At 40.4% G+C, this 19,785-nt stretch overlaps 1 protein-coding gene across 1 annotated transcript; it reads right to left on the bottom strand.

Moving 5' to 3' along the window:
- Window positions 1-454: 454 nt before the first annotated feature.
- chga (chromogranin A) lies at window positions 455-19,089 on the bottom strand. The gene is made up of 8 exons (XM_067417460.1): window positions 18,819-19,089; window positions 18,095-18,144; window positions 17,027-17,120; window positions 12,371-12,439; window positions 12,039-12,122; window positions 7,667-7,975; window positions 3,165-3,526; window positions 455-1,112 (listed from the first exon to the last, which is right to left on the bottom strand). The coding sequence occupies exons 1-8, from the start codon at window positions 18,862-18,864 to the stop codon at window positions 1,029-1,031; spliced, it is 1,098 nt and encodes a 365-aa protein (XP_067273561.1). The 5' UTR covers window positions 18,865-19,089; the 3' UTR covers window positions 455-1,028.
- Window positions 19,090-19,785: the final 696 nt, after the last annotated feature.

The raw sequence follows: 19,785 nt of genomic DNA, 5'->3' as shown, positions 1-19,785 counted from the left end.
TCACCATGTAGGTTAACTATAGACCCGATATAGTCTGATTATGAGTAACCCACTTTTATCCAAAAGAACTTTGAATTTGGTTACATGACGCTTTTGCCAAAATAACTTGTGAGATGTACGATATTTAATCATGTAAGCAGAGGCAATAGGTATTACAAGGTGTTTGGTTTCATTTCTTTGGCATGTTCATGTTCTAGAAGACGTCTATCCTTGGGCTATATGGTTAGATGTCTATAAAATTTCCACTGACAGCCCAAATTTTGCCTGGTTTTTGCCTAGACGTCAGGGCTGTTTGTCTTTTAAACGCTCAATTGCTTGCTGGGTTTTATGCCCCATTGCATTGTGTTGTACTTGTACATGATGTATACTTTGTAAATATGTTCATTTTCTTTTTGAGACAGAAAAAGAGCCTCCTAAATAACATAAAACAATGAAATGGACAATAAAACCAAACTTAAACATTGGGAATTCTTTGATTTATTGTTTGTCTGCTGTATTGACATCAGTTTTAGTTCAGACACACTTGCATGGAATCAGTTTGAAACACATCATTTTGATCTTTATTTGTTTTCTTGAATCCCAAAAATCATTTAATTACAGTCATCACCATATCTAATAAAAACATTATTGCCTATGGATCACAAGACTCCATAATATCAGGTGCAATCTGTATATTAAAATTTCAACCTATCATAATAATTCTGGGTAGTTTTAGCAAATATTTTACATTTTATGTACTCAATGCTCAAATTTAATCAGGAAGCAAGCACGATAAAGCAAACGCGGACAAGCTTGGAAAGGAAGTGAAGCGATCTGACTCAAAACCCTAATGTTTGACACCAGAGGAGTCGCTTTGAGGTTTCATATTACACGTGGAGGGAATGAGCAGAGAATCTGCAGGGCCGAGATAAGAGCTTACACTGCTGTGGACTGAGCAAGAAGGTGAGAGCCTCATCTCAAGTTAACATGCCTTTCTACTGAAGGAGAGATGAAGGGCAGAGTGGAAAGAGGAGGAGAGCTCGAGCGGCTCAAACTCGTCTCAGATCATGAAGTTTCTGAGCCACACTTTCTAGTTCAGACTCGATGGCAGCCAGACTCTCGATCTCAGCATCCTGATGATAGAGGAGAGACAAATCAGGTCATTTGTGAATTTTAAAATGGTTTATGAACACTACTGTTCAAAAGATTTGGGGTCTGCAAAATGTTGTCTATTATGCTCACCAAGGCTGCATTTTATTTTACAGTAAAAACAGTAATATTTTGCAATATCATTACAGTTTAAAACAACTTTTCTGTTTTTATATATTTTTAAATGTAATGTATTTCCTGTGAAGGGAATTTTTAGCATCATTACTCCAATGTTCAGTGTCATATCATCCTTCAGAAATCATTCTGAAATGCTGATTTGGTGCTCAATAAACATTTCTTATCAATGTTAAGCTGTGCTGCTTAAGTTCAAAAGAACAGCATTTATTTGCAATAAAAAAATCTTTCATAACATTGTAAATGTCTTTACTGTCATTTTCGATAAATGTAATGCCACCTTGCTGAATAAAAGTATTAATGACTTTATTTGCAGAGCAACTAGGAATAGTTCACCAAAATCTGACAATATTAGAGATTTAATACACAGTGAGATATATGTTTGACCAATATTTTCACTAAGAACCATGGATTTTAAAGGGTTAGTTCACCCAAAAAGGAAAATTCTGTCATTGATTACTCACCCTCATGTTGTTACAAACCTGTAAGACCTTCATTCATCTTCAGTACACAAATGAAGATATTTTTGATGAAATCTGAGAGCTCTGACCCCTCCACAGACAGCTATTTAATTAACACTTTCAAGGCACAGAAAGACAGTAAAGACATTGTTAAAATCACCCTTATGGTTCAAGCTTAGTTTTATGAAGTGACGAAAAAAAATTGTGCAAAAACAAATGGATGATGCGACGGCAGCCATATTGCGCCAGAACGCTCACCACACCAGCTGATTGGTGGAGAATTTTTTGAGTGTAAACAGTGCAGCGCTTCCAGAATGCCAGCTTAACATTGGCCAACACTGTTCATATATGAGCACCACGATGCATATGCACAAGACATTCTGCTGTAGACCTCAGAAGTGCTGCACATTTTACACTAGGTCAACAGCGTAAGAGTCTGACACAGGCTAAAAGAAATTGTTGAATAAAGTCATTATTTAGTTTGTTGAACCATTAAGGTTAACATAAGGTTGAACCACTGGAGTTACATGGACTATTTTAACAATGTCTTTACTAGCTTTCTGGGGCTTGAAAGTGTTTAAGCTGTCTATGGAGGGGTCAGAGCGCTCTCAGATCTCATCAAGAATATCTTAATTTGTGTTCTGAAGATGAACGGAGGTCTTGCGGGTTTGGAACAAGCCTGCAGTCGCCCTCTCAGATACTGAAGCTTTCGCGCCTCGATCGCCCCCCGGTGACCGGTCCCAGTATAGCCGCCCCTCTGTGTTTTCTAATGGACACGAGGCAAACTAAACAATAAAATTACACTTCAAATATTTTCCCCCCAAAGTTAGTTTATGTCATTGAAGGCAGTTATCATCACAATGATTTTATTTCAAGTGTTCGTTTTTAAAATAAGTTTAGTTTTAGTTAGTTATCTGATGCTTTAAAAACGGGGGGTGTGACATCATGATTGACAGCTGAGACTGACGGCTTCTCTGAGTGAAGTTGTCACTGAGGCACTAACGGACTTTTTTCGGATTTTTGGGAGCAGATTGGAGGTTTAGCTTTAATTTCTACATTTCCATAATTGTTTATTTCACACCAACATAATTAATTGTTCTGCATCTGCGAGAGTGTGGGCGGGCTTTTGATATCGCAGCTGTACTTCCTGCTCTACTTCCTGCACTCTACTGCGCAACTCCGGTCCCAAGATGTCAGCGCCGTGCAGACTGCCTGAAAGCTTTAAACAGCCAAGCGGAAACGGAATGATGTCGAGTCGTCCATATTTTTTTACGGTCTATGGTTTGGAACGACATAAGGTAGAGCAATCAATTATAGAATTTTCATTTATGGGTGAAATAACTTTTTATTTAAAGAGTAAACATTCTTTTTTGTTGCACAAAAAGAAAGATTTAAACAATTTTTTTGATTCTTTAAGAAAATGTCAGCTAGGTGTCATACCCCTGTCTTCCTGTTGCCGCTGCCCTCTTCATCTCTTTTTCCGTGTGGTTCGGGTCGTGCCATGAGCTGCAGCTCCTGCTCCTCTGGGCTCCTCCACAGCACACCCTCTTGGTCTTCTCGCTCCTTAGAGTGGTGTGGCGCTTCCCAGTGCTCATCCAGTTTTGGGCTGGTCTCGACTCTCTTGTGGGACAGTTTGTTAACATGACTCCAATGCTTCACTCCAACCTCTCTCTTCTTCTTGTCCTCTTCTTCCTGCTCTTCTTTTGAATGTGCTCTCTCTGTTTCAGCTTCCTTGTGCTCCTCTCTGTCCTCCATGATGAATTGTTTTAGGTCAAGATTTGCTCCGAGATCATCTGTTTCCCCTTCAGATAAAAAGAGAACAAAGTTATGATTATTATACTATATCTTATCCTTCTCCCTTTAGCTCACTCTACTCTTTCTCATTGTTCCAAACACACACACACACACACACACATCAACTTTAGTGCAGCTTCAGCAAAAGCAGCACTCTTCTAAATGAAGTGCTCTCGCTTGCCAACTTGCTTCTCACTGCTTGATGCCAAAATAAACCCTTGTCCTGCCATTCTTCTGTATTAATGTACACAGGTTCCCAATTCATTGTTTCTATTAACAAATACAGTAAAGCAGTCACCCAAAATGTCTGGCATTTTTCACCAAGTTCCTCTGAGCTCCGAGGGCCACTTTTAACAAGCTGCAGGTGGCTGGTTGATTTGGGCAGCCTCCAACATCCATTATTGAATCGATTCAGCGGGCCACAGCACAGCATGGATGTCATTTCATAGATGGAGGCGCTGTCACACTGGCCTGTTCATGGAGCACGGTTAAATTCCCCTATCAATCTTCATTTACCATCCCTCCCTCCTGACTCCTCTTTTTAACCTTGTCCTGTTGTAGACACATCTCCTGCTGTTATTCCAAACCTCTTCAGCAAAATGGGTTGTGCCTGTTGTTATATGAATTCTTCCTGGACATCCGTTACCCACTCTCACACTTTTCAAGAGTAGTGATTATGTTGCTATTGATCAAATATAAAGCAAATTGACAAATCTTTATCGGAGCACTATGGCTATTTGTTTAGTCTGCTGGGCTTAAAGCTGTATACACACTTGAGCATGGATGGATTATGGTCATTTGAGGTCATTCATGTTGCAATTGTGTTTTAAAGGTACCCATCTGTTCGCTGGTCTGAAAATGAGGTGTGATTATTTAAAGGGTGCGTTAGTAATATGTGCCTTTAGGCAGGTGCACAAAGCGTGTTTATTACACACTGCTTATTACACACACGCACAGCAGCACATTTTTAAATATTAAAAATAAAAGGGTTCCTCTATGGAGAAGCATTCATTCTTTCCACTCGCAAATTCCGCCATTTAAATAGTGAATCCACCATGGCGCAAGCGGCTTGAAAAGGGAATGGGAAAACTCTGATTGGTTTATTTATGCACATTACACCAAAACACATCCACGACTCATTAAAGGGATCCCCTGGTGTTAAGACTTGTATGCCTTTATATAACATAAATTATGTAGTTTACTGAAATATGTAGTAGAAAACACATGAAACGATTTATGCTATTTAAAACACCCAGGTTATTACATATTTGGACCACCCTTCAGACCATGTACTCAGATGGGTAAAGTAAGGCCCTATGTAACTTTTGGCACTTTTAAACACTGCTGCATGTGTCTTGCAAAAGAATATTGTAGGTAATTAACTACAGTATTCAGACCCCCCTTACATTTTTCAGTCTTTGTTATATTGCAGCCATTTGCTAAACTCATTGATGGTCATTTTTTTTCTTATTAATGTACACACAGCACCCCATATTGACAGAAAAACACAGAATTGTTGACATTTTTGCAGATTTATTAAAAAAATAAAAACTGATCTATCGCATGGTCCTAAGTATTCAGACCATTTGCTCAGTATTTAGTAGAAGCACCCTTTTGATCTAATACAGCCATGAGTCTTTTTGGGAAAGATGCAACACATTTTTCACACCTGGATTTGGGGATCCTCTGCCATTCCTCCTCGCAGATCCTCTCCAGTTCTGTCAGGTTGGATGGTAAACATTGGTGGACAGCCATTTTCAGGTCTCTCCAGAGATACTCAATTGGGTTTAAGTCAGGGCTCTGGCTTGGCCATTCAAGAACAGTCACAGAGTTGTTCTGAAGCCACTCCTTCATTATTTTAGCTGTGTGCTTAGGGTCATTGTCTTGTTGGAAGGTGAACCTTCGGCCCAGTCTGAGGTCTTGAGCACTCTGGAGAAGGTTTTCGTCCAGGATATTCCTTTACTTGGCCGCATTCATCTTTCCCTCGATTGCAACCAGTCGTCCTGTCCCTGCAGCTGAAAAACACCCCCACAGCATGATGCTGCCACCGCCTTGCTTCACTGTTGGGGCTGTATTGGACAGGGGATATTTTTCTCCACACATACCGCTTAGAATTAAGACAAAAAGGTTTTATATTGGTCTCATCAGACCAGAGAGTCTTATTCCTCACCATCTTGGAGTCCTTCAGTTGTTTTTTTAGCAAACTTTCATGTGTCTTGCACTGAGGAGAGGCTTCCGTCAGGCCACTCTGCCATAAAGCCTGACTGGTGGAGGGCTGCAGTGATGATTGACTTTCTACAACTTTCTCCCATCTCCCGACTGCATCTCTGGAGCTCAGCCACAGTGATCTTGATCTTTGGGTTCTTCTTTACCTTTCTCACCAAGGCTCTTCTCACCCAATAGCTCAGTTTGGCCGGACGACCAACTCTAAGGGTTCTGGTCATCCCAAATGTCTTCCTTTTAAGGAATATGGAGGCCACTCTGCTTTTAGGAACCTTAAGTGCAGCAGAAATGTTTTTGTAACCTTGGCCAGATCTGTGCCTTGCCACAATTCTGTCTCTGAGCTCTTCAGGCAGTTCCTTTGGCCTCATGATTCTCATTTGCTCTGACATGCACTGTGAGCTGTAAGGTCTTATATAGACAGGTGTGTGGCTTTCCTAATCAAGTCCAATCAGTATAATCAAACACAGCTGAACTCAAATGAAGGTGTAGAACCATCTCAAAGATGATCAGAAGAAATGGACAACACTTGAGTTACATATATGAGTGTCACAGCACAGGATCTGAATACTTAGGACCATGTGATATTTCAGTTTTTCTTTTTTAATAAATCTGCAAAAAATGTCAACAATTCTGCTTTTCTGTCAAAAATGATCTTAAATGATTTTAGCAAATGGTTGCAATATAACAAAGAGTGAAAATGTAAAGGGGTCTGAATACTTTCCATACCCACTGTACTTCTCTCCATTTATGAGAAAAAAAGAAAAAGGTATGTGAGCAGTCACACAGGTAATGAGCAACTCTGCAGCAGTTGTCGTCCCCTCAGGTCTAAAATAGTTCAGATATAAACACTTAATATAGGCATACCATAGTGATTCAGAATAAGATAAAAATATGTTTTGAAAGATGGATCCGTGATGTACTCGCTCGCTCATTATATAGATGTCAAATTTTAACAAAAAAAGTTACATACTGGAGAAAAAATAAATAAAATCAAAAGAGAACAATGTACCGTGTGTATTTTATGATGTAACTCATTATTTACAATTATTTATTATATTTTACATTTTATGAAACAAAAAAAATGCTTTTTTCTTATTTTTGGGAACAGAAATAGTTTTACCTGTAGCCATGAATATTGATTATGACAAAAAGACAAAATAATAATTAAAAAAGCTGTTTCTATTGAGTTAATCGCAATACAAAACAAATATTTAATGCCCCCAATGTCTGAACAAAGGGTTCTGAAGAGCTCTTTTTAGCAAATCAAAAACATACAGCGTGACCAATGATGTCTAGCCAAAGAACAAAAGACTTTCATAAAGTGCTTCTTTGTAGTGAATCAAAAACATTCATATTTAAATTAATATTTAAAAAAAATCAGTTACTGGTGTGTTATTTATGGTATAAACAACGTATTTTAAAAAAAAATATTCAAGCAAAGTGTACATGAAATAGCTGAAATATCACCGGAAATGATTTGAATCGAATCAAATTAGAATCAGAAAGCAAATTGAATTGAGAGTGTGAGTAAGAATTAAATAAGGATCTAAGAAGTAGAATCTAGAATAGAATCTAGAAGTATAGAGCGTCAGAGTTTCCTGTTGCTCCACGGAGGAGCCTGGAACAGATGACATTTTTCTGTTTGTTTTGTATTTTACATTGTGGCAGTATTGATGGGAGATATTCAAGCACTGTTCATCTATCAATTGTACATCTGCAGTGGCTTGTCTCCAGGTATTGAGCCATCATAAGCTTCTCAGCAGGAGGGCCCTGACTTTGAGAGCACTGGCCCCATGTGTCCTCGCACCCAATCTACAGTCAGATTGCTGCTTGTTATATCATATCATAATAAATGCTGTTCTAAACACAAATATACACTCAAAAAGTAGCACATATGGCATCCCGTGTATCACATTCATCATTACCCTCTTTATGGTGAACCGGATCATTTTTCTCATCCTTTTCCAAGCTGGAGTTTTTTTTCTCCTCCCGTTTCTCCTCATCACGTATTGTGGCCTCCTCCTGTGACTCTCTTTTCTTTTCTGTGTTTAGAGAGTTGGAGATGTGATTGCTAGGAGTCTCATCTTCTTTATGCTCCTCTTCCTCAGCAATCTGGTTTCGTTTTTTAGACTCCTGCTCTGTCTCTTTACTCTCCCAGGAGCTCTCTTCTCCTGCGTCTCTCTTCTCTGCATCTTCTGTTGTTTTCTCCATGGCAACCAACATTGACTGATCATCTGTAGGATGGTAAATGTTTAAGTTAAGTGCTTATTTGTGTATAATTTTAATCAGAATAAATACATTTAAAGAAATATGTGTTTTATTCTATTAGGTCATAAGCCCAAAAGAGGCAAAGCATAATCTTATTTTTAAACAGGGATAGATAAATCGGTATCACTTTACAATACGGGTGCACTAATATGCATTAATTCATGCTTAACTAATGCACAGATAATCATGAGTTAATGTGTTACTAATGGTGAACTAACCCATTTGTTACAAAGGACAATATTGAAACAAAAATGTATTTGGCTGTACAGTCGTTCTGGAGAAAACAGTGATGTTATCAGCTTATTTTAATTTATCATATAGCGACATTGTTGGCAGATCAGTATTATAGTTTATAGAATTAAATAAGTTTAATTTTATTAATTAATTTTATTTGTATATTTAGTTAAATAACTTGGATCATAATTTTAGTGTCCCCAACTGAGCAAGCTAAGCCAAAGGCGACAGTGGCAAGGAACCAAAACTCCATCAGGACATGATGGACAAAAATAAACCTTGGGAGAAACCAGACTCAGTCAGGGTCGGTGGAATAATCAAAATTTCTGCGTATCATGCAAGAGACGGGTTTATTTAGGATGGCACGTCGACTACACAAGAGTAATAAAGATCTATGTTGCAGGCTGGCCCTCACCAGGGCGCTGCATCAAGTTGGCCTAGGCTATTGTTGGGATGACGGTGGTGTCTTGCAGAGGCAATTCGCCTCAAGCCCCTTTCTGTGTATTTGCAGGGTCTCGCATCCCTACTCAGCCTCCTCTCAGTTGAGAGTCGTCCGGCCAAGGCCTGCCCCTTTCTCTGCGTTTGGGGGTTGTTGATAATGCAGTTTGGTGTGAAGCAGAATGGATAGCGACTTTGGAATGGATAGACCCTGGCCTTATCCTGGAAAAGTTGCTCTGTGTCTTCTGCTCCACCTTTTAGGGCTCAGGTTGAGCTGTACTTCGCAACCTTCTGATCCGTGAGGGTTTGGTCGGATGTTTCCCTGAAGCCGAAGCATTGTCATGGCTGATGCCCTCGCACGGATGGCAGGCCCTGGATAAGTGGACGGCCACCCTGAAGGCAGGATGACGTAAGTTGTTCTCCCCTCGCTTCTGAGGGTTCAAGGCATTTTTTGGCTGAGTACACTGCTATTCGCAATGTGTTTAAGGTCCATACTTGTAGGCACTGCCGATGAGACTGCGCCGTCACACAGAGGACTCTGTGGGCCTCTGGGATGGACCGGCCCCAGGAGGGGCTCATGAAGGCCAGTCCGGGCTTGGGCAGTCTGGGCAGTTGACTCCAGGGCAGGTAGTAGGCCTCAAAAGGCCCCCTTGCAGAGATACCCGACTTCGTGGCCCATGTGTGCCAGGGAGGGTTCTCCCTAATGATGTCGGCTGTAGCAGAAACCTCGTCAACTAGTAGGCCCTTTATGGCCTCCCTGGGGATGAGTCCCCAGGTGGTTACTGAATATCCAGTTCTTTGTCAGCCAGCAGTCAAGCTACTGTCAGCCCAGGGTCTCCTCCCTGTAGGATCGCTGCTGGGTAGTAGGCTTCACCAGAGGGTAGCAGGCCTCTCCTGGTTTCCCCTGAGGGGGTGTTCCTGGGCATCAGTTACTGGACGGCTAGCATGTTCTGCTATCAGGCAGTAGGCCCCGCCAGACCTCCCTGGAAACGAGCCCCTGAGTTGGGATGCTCGGGCAGCTAGCATGGTCTGCTACCAGGTAGTAGGCTCCTCCAAGCCTCCCTGAGGGAACGAGTCCCGGGTTCCAGCTACTTCAACAACTAGCTTTGACTGTTATCACGCAGTAGGCCTCACCAGGCCTCCCTGAGGGTGAGCACCTCTGTAGTAAGTGCCTAGCACTTACTAGGCCTCCCTGAGGAAACAAGCTTTGTTTCTCAGCTGCCGTAACAGTCAGCCTGTTGTCAGATGGAGGTGAACGGGTTCCCAAGGTGGGAACATATAACTGGATTTAATGCTGACATGCCTGCTATTGGGTTCCTGCTATTGTTCTCAGCCAGCAACACCTGAGGGCGGGCTCACATCCTAGCGCGATGCACCAGCTGCTGCAGTAAATGTGGCATATTCAAATGACATAATCCTTGTACATTCACCCATTTCAAATGCATATTGGCCGTCATGCACAGTTGCCCTAAAGCCACCTAATTGTTGGTGGCACTGGGGCTTGGGTCCATCATCATTGCTTGCAGCTATTTTTTATACTTGCTTTAGATAGATAGATAGATAGATAGATAGATAGATAGATAGATAGATAGATAGATAGATAGATAGATAGATAGATAGATAGATAGATAGATAGATAGATAGATAGATAGATAGATAGATAGATAGATAGATAGATAGATAGATAGATAGATAGATAGATAGATAGATAGATAGATAGATAGATAGATAGATAGATAGATAGATTCAAAAATTAAGGCATAGATGAAAAAAAAGTGTTTACCTAATTCTAACAGAATGAGAATTATATTTAGCCCCCACTTGTGCCCACAGACTTCAGCGCTTACATATCCAAGACCAAAGTCCATGGGGGTGGGCATAAGAATTTGTTAAGCTCAGTACCCACTGTAGCATGGTGTGCATTTGCACTAGTAAGAAACAATGCCCACTAAAAGAGACAGATGTGCCCTCTGCCCTGATTCTACTAAGCGCAGCACTATAGATCAGAACACAGTCTGTCTTTTGAAAAATGTAAAAAGCAATGCAAAATCAAAGTATTATTTTAAACTGGCTGTTTTCTTTGATTAAATTTATTTTAAGATTTAAAAAGAAAAATCTCAATATTTTCTCTCTTGAATGCAAAAAAAATTGTACTGTATAATTGTGCATATATAAACATAAGACATTTTGTAAAATGCAATAAAAAAGCATATTAGTTAATTTAACAGAAAAAGGTACAAAAAAAATATTTCCAATGATTGCACTGGCCGAATGAATTGTATTTTGTAAGCATAAACAAAATTTGATCCTGATGGCTTCAACATGCTCAAAAAAAAGTGAAAAGATTATAAAATAATGTTTTTTAAACAGTCCACAATAAGCAGGAGATAATAGATAATACAGGGCTTCCCCTCACCTATTACCTGTATTATATATGTTTAAGGGCATCTCCTAAAGGCTCTATCTAAGTGAAGATGAGTCATGACATATTTCATGTTTTCACATTTCTCAGTACAAGGTTGCAAATAATTTAGGTCGTGACCTTTTAGCCCTCAGATGACATTGCATGAGAAACATTGGGAGTACTTTGGAAAACCGTTGTCACTTAACACAGACTGCCACTGCATCAAGTAAAGCAATATGAATCTCTTACGTTAGGAAAAAAAGCTACAAAGCGATACATCTATTCAGTGCAGAGATGCTGCCGAGTTCTCTGAGCCCGAGCTCATCTCAGATCCAAAACACCGTGGAAATGTGCGCTACGGTCAGATGAAGTCGGGTTCTCAGTCCCAAAGACGAAAGGGACTATCCAGGCTTTCATTAGTGACAGGTGCATGGGGTATGGGGGTGCAGCAGTGCAAACGGTATGGGTGACTTGCATGTGTGTGACAGTATCATTGATGTGGAGGCGTATTTTGGGATTGTACAGAGATTGCACCTTTCCTGAGCAGCAAGACAATGCCAGGCCTCATTCTGCATGTGCTAAAACAGTGGTTTCTAAACACTTTACACTGTAGAGCGGATGTGCTTGACTGTCAGCCTGCTGTCCAGATATGTCTCTAATTAAAAATGTATGGCCCATCACGAAAAGGAGAATCAGACAGTTGACTGATGTACAATTAATACAATTAAGTTGGTCAGTACAAAACATTGAAATCTTTTATTTGTACTTTTGTCGGTTAATTAAAGGTTCAAGAGAATGAACAAATCACAAATTATTGATTTATTTGCATTTTTAAAAGTTTCCCAACTTTTCAGGAAATGGGGTTGTAAAAAAAAAACTAAAAAAAAAAAAAACCTGATTTACAACAGACTTCTATGAGTCATTATGGCAATTACGAAGTGGATTAATCTCACCTGCGATTTTCTTCATGTCTTTAGGGAGGCTGGTCACATGATCATGTGCCTCTCCTGGGTGTTTCTGTGCTCTTTCACTGGCTCCTGAGAAACAGTTTGGTGGAGACACAGACCACGGTCACAAGTAGACATAGCAGTTTCTTGGCAATAAAACAGAATCTATGGATTCTCTTTCAGAGTTCATCTGCAATGTTATACAATTATCCACTCTACATTTCAAATTACCTAATGCTGCCAAAAAAAGCCATTAGCACCCGACTGTCATTCCGCGGCCATTAGCATTTCTCTATAGGTAACGGAGTTAGTTCATGCTGTCCCAATCTGCCTCTTACCTTCCACAGCGATATCTTGCATCTCTCTGAGAAAGTTTCGGTGGCGCAGGATGCTCACAAGCCTGTCATCTGCAAAATACACAGAACACCTCACACACGGCTCATATATTTTTAGCAGTCAGCACTTTACTTTATTTTTACATTATTTGTGTTAATTGCCATGAAATGTACTGCCTTCTCCTGAGCAGCACTATTAATCATCAGGCCCGCTGAGACAGAAGAGAGAAAACGTGAAAGCAATAGAGGGGGAGAGGAGAGATTTTCGTTGAATTAACGTTGAGTCAAGCTTTTCCCTTTCTGCTGACCCCCAAAGAGTGCAGAGTCGGCTGCTCACTCTGTGGCAATGCTATTCACTTTCTCTCGTTTCACTTTCTTTGTCTTGTCTTATTTCTCTGCACAACTTATTAACAATCTGTTACAGTAATGGTAGCTGACAGACTATTACAGTACAAAAGTACAGAGTTGACGTCAAATGGACAAGCATTAGAGGATGGCATTTTTAAAGTTACTACTGGATGTCTTTCAATAATACAATTTTAATACACTAATTTATTTGAACCTTGGGAATGCCCATTTTTCTATGAATAGTAAAGTAATTCTTATTTTATAGTTATATTATTTAAACATATATTTTTATTATAATTGTAACAGTAGAAATCATGTACTTGTTAAATAAACAATTAGGTCAAAGTTTTAAATTATAAGATTTGTTTTACCTCTAAAATCAATACATTTTCAGTAAAATTATATCTTATAATATTTGTTTACTGTGTTTCCACAGGGGCTTGGCTTGCTCAGTTAGGGAAATTAACATTTTTTAGTTTTCAACTAAATATCCAAATAAAATTATTTACTAAATTAACTGTATCACTGATCTGCCCACTGTCACGCCCTTACAATCATCAGTCACTGCCACGGCCACTCGTTCCCCATCACCATCGTTCTGAACACCTGGGCACCATCACCAGTCACCACTATATCAACCCGGCTCACCTTCACTCCCATGGTCTTGCACCGATCCCACCATTAACTACCGGTCCTTCCAAGAAGCCCTCATCCATCTTCGTCTTCGTCTTCGTCGTCGTCGGCGTCGTCGTCGTCATCTCCGTCTTCACCACCATCATCGTCTTCACCTTCATCGTCCGTCGTCTGAGTGTCACCCACCTTCTAAGTATCAACGCTGTCCCACAGTAAGAGAGGCCGGGTGGCGTTTATAATCTCATTACTCTCAGGCTGAGCCCTTCAGTGGGCACAGCCGTTATGAAGACTGCACCTGAACCCATGCAGATCGACTACCATCTAACCACCACCGAACGCCAACGCAGGATCTCATTACATCTGTGCCTGTATTGTGGGGGAGATGGACATGGCATGACGACCTGCCCCGTGCGACCTACCCGGCCAGCGGTGAGTACCATCCAGTTACCTCCTTTAACGGCAAACCTTACTAAGACGGCAATATTCATTTGTAATTCTGTTTGCAGCACAAGCCCTCATCGACTCCGGGTCGGCGAGAAACTTCATCAGTCAGCAAACCCTTGAAAAGTTAACTGCCCAACGTCAACGTTGTCCCATCGACCTCAGAATCACCACCATTCAGGGAAAACCGCTGGGCCAAGGTCGTGTCTGCCATTTCTCCCCCACACTTACACTACGCGTTGGTCATCTGTACGAGGAAATCATCACGTTCATGGTGCTGGAGGAGTCAACCGCGGACATCATCCTGCCATGCCCCTGGCTCAACTTGCACCAGCCGCATATCCACTGGTCCACCAGAGAGATCCTGCAATGGGGTGAGAACTGCTTTGATCGTTGTATTCATCGTCCTCACCAAAAAGGTCCATCATCATCGTCAGTTCCTCCATCATTACCTGTCCAGTCCACCTCAGTAGAGAGTCCCGAAACTCAAGTCAACGTGGCCATTTCCCCCAGCTTACCGGGCATTCCAGGATGTCTTCAGTAAGGGGTTGGCTACCAAACTACCACCCCATCGGCCATGGGACTGCGCCATCGACCTCCTGCCTGGGGCTACTCTACCTAAGGGCCGCATCTATCCTCTGTCCATCCCAGAACAGAAGGCCATGGAGAAGTACATGCACGAAGCGCTACAAAAAGGGTTCATCCGTCCATCAACCCTGCCGCTTCAAGCTTTTTCTTCGTGGCCAAGAAGGATGGAGGCTTGCGGCCATGTATCGACTACCGTCACCTTAATTCTCAGACTGTCAAGTGTAGTTATCCTCTTCCTCTGGTCCCATCCATGCTAGAACAGCCCCGTGGTGCCACCATCTTCTCCAGCTCGATCTCAGAAGTGCCTACAACCTCATTCGCATTCGCAAGGGAGACGAGTGGAAGACAGCCTTCATCACTCCCTCAGGTCAATATGAATATCGGGTGATGCTGTATGGGCTGTCCAACTCACCCTCCGTCTTCCAAAATTACATGAATGAGGTATTTCGTGAATTCTGTCAGACACGGACGAGGACACAGAGGGATTAGTGCAAGTGCAAGGTTTTTTTAACAGAGGTTTCGAACACAGGTGATACTTAGAAGGTGGGTGACACTCAGACGATGATGGTGGTGAAGACGGAGATGACTATGAAGACGAAGATGGGTACAGATTAGGGCTTCTTGGAAGGACCGGTACTCAATGGTGGGATCGGTGCAAGACCAGACAATGGGAGTGAAGGTGAGCCGGGTTGATATAGTGGTGACTGGTGATGGTGTTCAGAATGATGGTGATGGGGAACCAGTGGGCGTGGCAGTGACTGATGATTGTGAGGGCGTGACACCCACATTGCCACTATATGATAAATTCAAATGAAATAAGCTGATATCATCACCTTTTTCTCCAAAAGGACTGTACAGCCGACTCAAATTTTGTTGCAATATTTTCCTGTTTAAAATTCTTTGTTGCAACTGTGAAGCTGCTTTGAAACAATTGTCATTGTAAACGCGCTATATAAATAAAGTTGACTTGACTTGTGTTTGTTAAGGTTAATTACAATTAACTATGCTTTTTTAGTATACATTTTACATCGTTTTCTGTTAAAGGTGCAGTGTGTAGTAGTTTGGTTTGCTCAATTGGGGACACCTAAATTCCAACTATTTCACAGATCTGCCCGCATTGACACTACACTCTAAAAAATGCTGGGTTGTTTGAACCCAATGTTGGGTCAAATATGGACTAACCCAGCAATTGGGTTGTTTTAACCCTGTGGTTGGGTTAAATATTTGCTTAAGACAACCCAATCGCTAGGTTAAAACAACCCAACTGCTGGGTTAGTCCATATTTGACCCATCATTGGATTATTTTACTCAGAATTTTTTAGAGTGTATATGACATTTCATTAAAAAAGAAGTTTGGGAGAAACCCGTTCAAATGATCTATCCACTCATGATGTCTTTCCAACCAGCTGTCAGTAATCAGTAATCAACATGTCTACCAATCAGCTCAAGTGGAGGATCACATAAATACCCAGTCAACTCACCAATGTTCTTTGACAGATTTTCAGGATCCCTCCACCACTCCGTCTTCCTCACCCTCACCTAAATAATTTCCTTACCAGAGATACAGGGTACAGGGGGAGTACTCTGGGTTCGGGCCAAATACCGAGCCCAGAGCCCTCTCCACAGCACGCCAAATACGCATACCATTTATTCTATCTGAATCATTTGTAAGTGTGAACTTGTGAAATGATAATTGAAATTAGCTTGATAACATCACCGCTTTTTCTAGAGCGACTGTACAGCCAAATCAAATTATGTTGCATTATCTTCCTGTTTAACACTGTGAAGCTGCTTTGACACAATTGAACTTGTAAAACTGCTTATAAATAAAGGTGATTGATTTGTATTTATGAGGATCTATTGACAGAAATGCAACATAATATACATAACTTTGTCAGTGGTGGATAAAGACCTTACATAATGAACAGTTGTTTTTATTACCTTAGAACGAACTATTTCTATCTCCATACACCGTGGGTCCCCTTACAGTGAAGTCGCTATTTTGCGCCGCCATGTTTCTGAAGTAGCCCTAAATGGACAAATTGCCCTACTGTATCTTTGCTTCTCTCTGCTGCCTCAAGCGACGACATCTTTGTCCTGTGTCACCACCGTAGCTTCTCTATGTGCTTCGAAAGGGAGCGGTGAGTGGTGGGCGGTTGCAATTCGAAACCTCACTGCTAGATGCCGCTACAATTTACAAAGTGCACCTTTTATAAAACTTACATTTTTACAGCATTTTTTTTTTTAATTCTCCTATCTGTCCTCACCTCTCTCGTTCTGTTAATCTCTGTCCTTCACTGTTTCTTTGTCCTAGACTCATCCTGTAAGCCTCTCACAGTGTTTGATTTCACTGTTGTAAGCGTTATCTCAGTAACAATACCTGCCTTGTGAATAGAATGATTGATTTTTCTACTATTAAAGACCCTGCAATGTGACTAAACAGTGTATGGCAAAGCTTCACACAGACTGCTAAAGTCATTAATTTCTTTGCGCCATTAACATTAGGAAACATGCAGTCACAGCAGCAATGATATTACAAGCATATATTGATATCGGGAAGGTCACTGCAGATGATAGGGAAAAGATGCACCAAAGTGCAGCTAAATATATGGAAATAGTAATCCAGGTGTCACTATTGCAGGCATTCACCAGAGCTGAGGGTTTCAAGGCAGTCCTGGGACACTGGGATGGGATGAGGCTTGGACAGAGCATCCGCAATTACTTCCACAATACACTTCATCACCTATATAAAGACAGAGAATGTCGGCATAGGAAACAGCATGATATTTTTTTCAGATTGTAAATTGACATTTTTAGATGTAAAAACAGAATACATTAAAATGTAAAACTGCTGTCTCTGTTCATGTAGTGATTCTCTAATAGAAAGCTCAAAGGAACAGTTTATATAGTGAAGCATATTTTTTTTGTAACAATGTAAATCTTTACCTTCACTTGAATGGTAGTATCAGTGTGTCTGGCTATATATAAACTCTACAGATTCATGAGATCAATGTGACACAGGACACACAGTATCAGCAGCATGCCAATAATATCTCAAAGCCGCCCATATCTAACCATCCTTACTGTCTTACATTTCACTTTCAATCAATGTCATTTCCTCCTCAGTGCTTTCACTGGTCTCTGTGATTTTGTTTGGCTCCACATTCCCCCACAGTCAAACATTTCTCTGCTGTCAGGGAAAAACAGCAGACCTCCGTCAGTAAGGCCAAAGTGTTGCTGAAATGGCGTTATCATTTTACTGAGGAGAACAGCATCTGTTTGCAACTTGACATTGGCAATATCTTTCCCCCAAAAAATGCCAGATTTTCTAGTGACCTCTATCAAAACAGGCTTTTCAAAACTAGTGACCCTCTCTTGAGGTGTTTTTCAGGACAAGAGGCATTTGACAATCTAATTTAAGTTAAATTAATGGAGTCCAACTTCAATTTAAGTTTAATTTCAGTTCATCCTAGCTTAAAAGCACGGTTTGCAGTCATATAGTGTGCAGCCTCCTCTGAGTAAGCACACATGGCACCAGCTGTCACTAGGCTGAAGTCATGTTGTTGAGTCACTTATGCTGCTTTCCTCCACACTTCCTGACAACATGGACTATTGCTGCTGCCATTCTGTACATCCTTATGTTCCTGTTTCTCAAAAGGATGCCACATTCAAATCATACAGTGTTGAAACAGAAAACAATGTTTTATAAATTCGTACCTTTACATCCTTATCATCCATGTGACCTGGGGAGACAGGCACCGAGAAAACTAGAAGTAGAGAAATCAACAAAACCTTAATGCTATACAAAATGATATAACCAATTAGCATAGACTTAAACCTGGGTTTACTTAACGTCTTTTAAAAGGCTCGTTTAAGGCGAGTCGTTTACAACCAATTATAAACTGCCTCGGTTCTTATCTCATTAAATATTCATGTTCTTTGTACAGTGGCAGAAACTTTCACGCGGTGCGTGTAATCTGAAGTAAAACCGTTAAAAATGTCTAAATGTCGTATTATTTTTTGCTGTATGTTTTAGAAATCAACCAGAATGGACCTGCGTGGGGACATTTATAAAGATAAACAAGCGGCTATTAAACTGGCTGCTTATATTGGTCCAATTAATGTTGCTGACCTTATGCAAACGTTAACCCTGTGTTTACGATTTTGAAGAAGATAAATTACGAACCCAGAATAAAGTACTAACACTATAAAGCATCAGCATGGAACATGATTAACTACAAATACGCGTACAAATGTCAAGTGTGAAAAGCCCATCTGCGTTCCTCACAAGTGTTGTTTCCGCTGTCCTTGGTGCTGACAGAGACATGGAACAGCTCACATAAAATATACAGAATCAGCACATCATCCAAAATAAGACTAAGTATTCCGACGACTTAAACTTAATACGTTACGTCAACATTTGTACATATTGCACACTTACCGAAATTCACCAGCACCACCAGACCAGCGCATCCTCGTGCGATCATTTTCTTAATGTGAAGTGCAGGCAACCGGTCTGCTTAAAGGGACGAACCGTCGTGGCAGAGAATAGCGAATCAACGTTAGGACTTTTCTTTCCTCAGAGTGAATGAAAACACTCGCTGATTTATGGATGCATTATGCGCATAAAGCGTCTGCTCTTATTTTGTTTCGCTGGATCCACAGATCACAATGCCTCGGTGTCACTATCACAACCGCAGCGATGCAGCCTTTATATAGAAGACTTGATGAAGAGGAAATGACATCAGTATAATATACAGCTGCTTCGTTCACCATCTATAAAATGAAGAAAAAAAAGTTAATAATAGGCTAACAATTTTGCTTTAATATATGCATGCATGTGCACGCATTAGCCAGATAATGATAAAGAAAAAAGTTAATAATAATAATATGGCTTTACTAAACTGTGTGCATGCAAGCATAGATGATGACAGACAGACAGACAGACAGACAGACAGACAGACAGACAGACAGACAGACAGACAGACAGACAGAGATAGATAGATAGATAGATAGATAGATAGATAGATAGATAGATAGATAGATAGATAGATAGATAGATAGATAGATAGATAGATAGATAGATAGATAGATAGATAGATAGATAGATAGATAGATAGATAGATAGATAGATAGATAGATTGGCAGGCAGACAGGCAGAACATATCAAATAGAATCATTCAGATATAGTAAGTCTAATTAGGTGCTCTTGATTTTCTTTCAATTATCACATCACCCACTCCTAAAAGTCCAGGCATATCAAAGCAAAGCATTATTTCTGTTAATAATAATAAAAAATAAATAAATGTATTATTTAATATATATATATATATATATATATATATATATATATATATATATATATATATATATATATATATATATATATATATATATATATATATATA

Source organism: Pseudorasbora parva, chromosome 15, assembly GCF_024679245.1.
Source record: "Pseudorasbora parva isolate DD20220531a chromosome 15, ASM2467924v1, whole genome shotgun sequence".
NCBI classification, from domain to species: Eukaryota; Metazoa; Chordata; class Actinopteri; order Cypriniformes; family Gobionidae; genus Pseudorasbora; species Pseudorasbora parva.
This window is presented reverse-complemented; position numbering and strand designations above follow the sequence as displayed.

Coding starts and splice junctions, on each gene's coding strand:
- chga (XM_067417460.1), bottom strand. CDS start 18,864: ATGATCGCACGAGGATGCGCTGGTCTGGTGGTGCTGGTGAATTTCG. Junction 18,145..18,818: donor GGTGGTGCTGGTGAATTTCG/GTAAGTGTGCAA, acceptor CTCTACTTCTAG/TTTTCTCGGTGCCTGTCTCC. Junction 12,440..17,026: donor CCTTGAAACCCTCAGCTCTG/GTGAATGCCTGC, acceptor TGTATTTTGCAG/ATGACAGGCTTGTGAGCATC.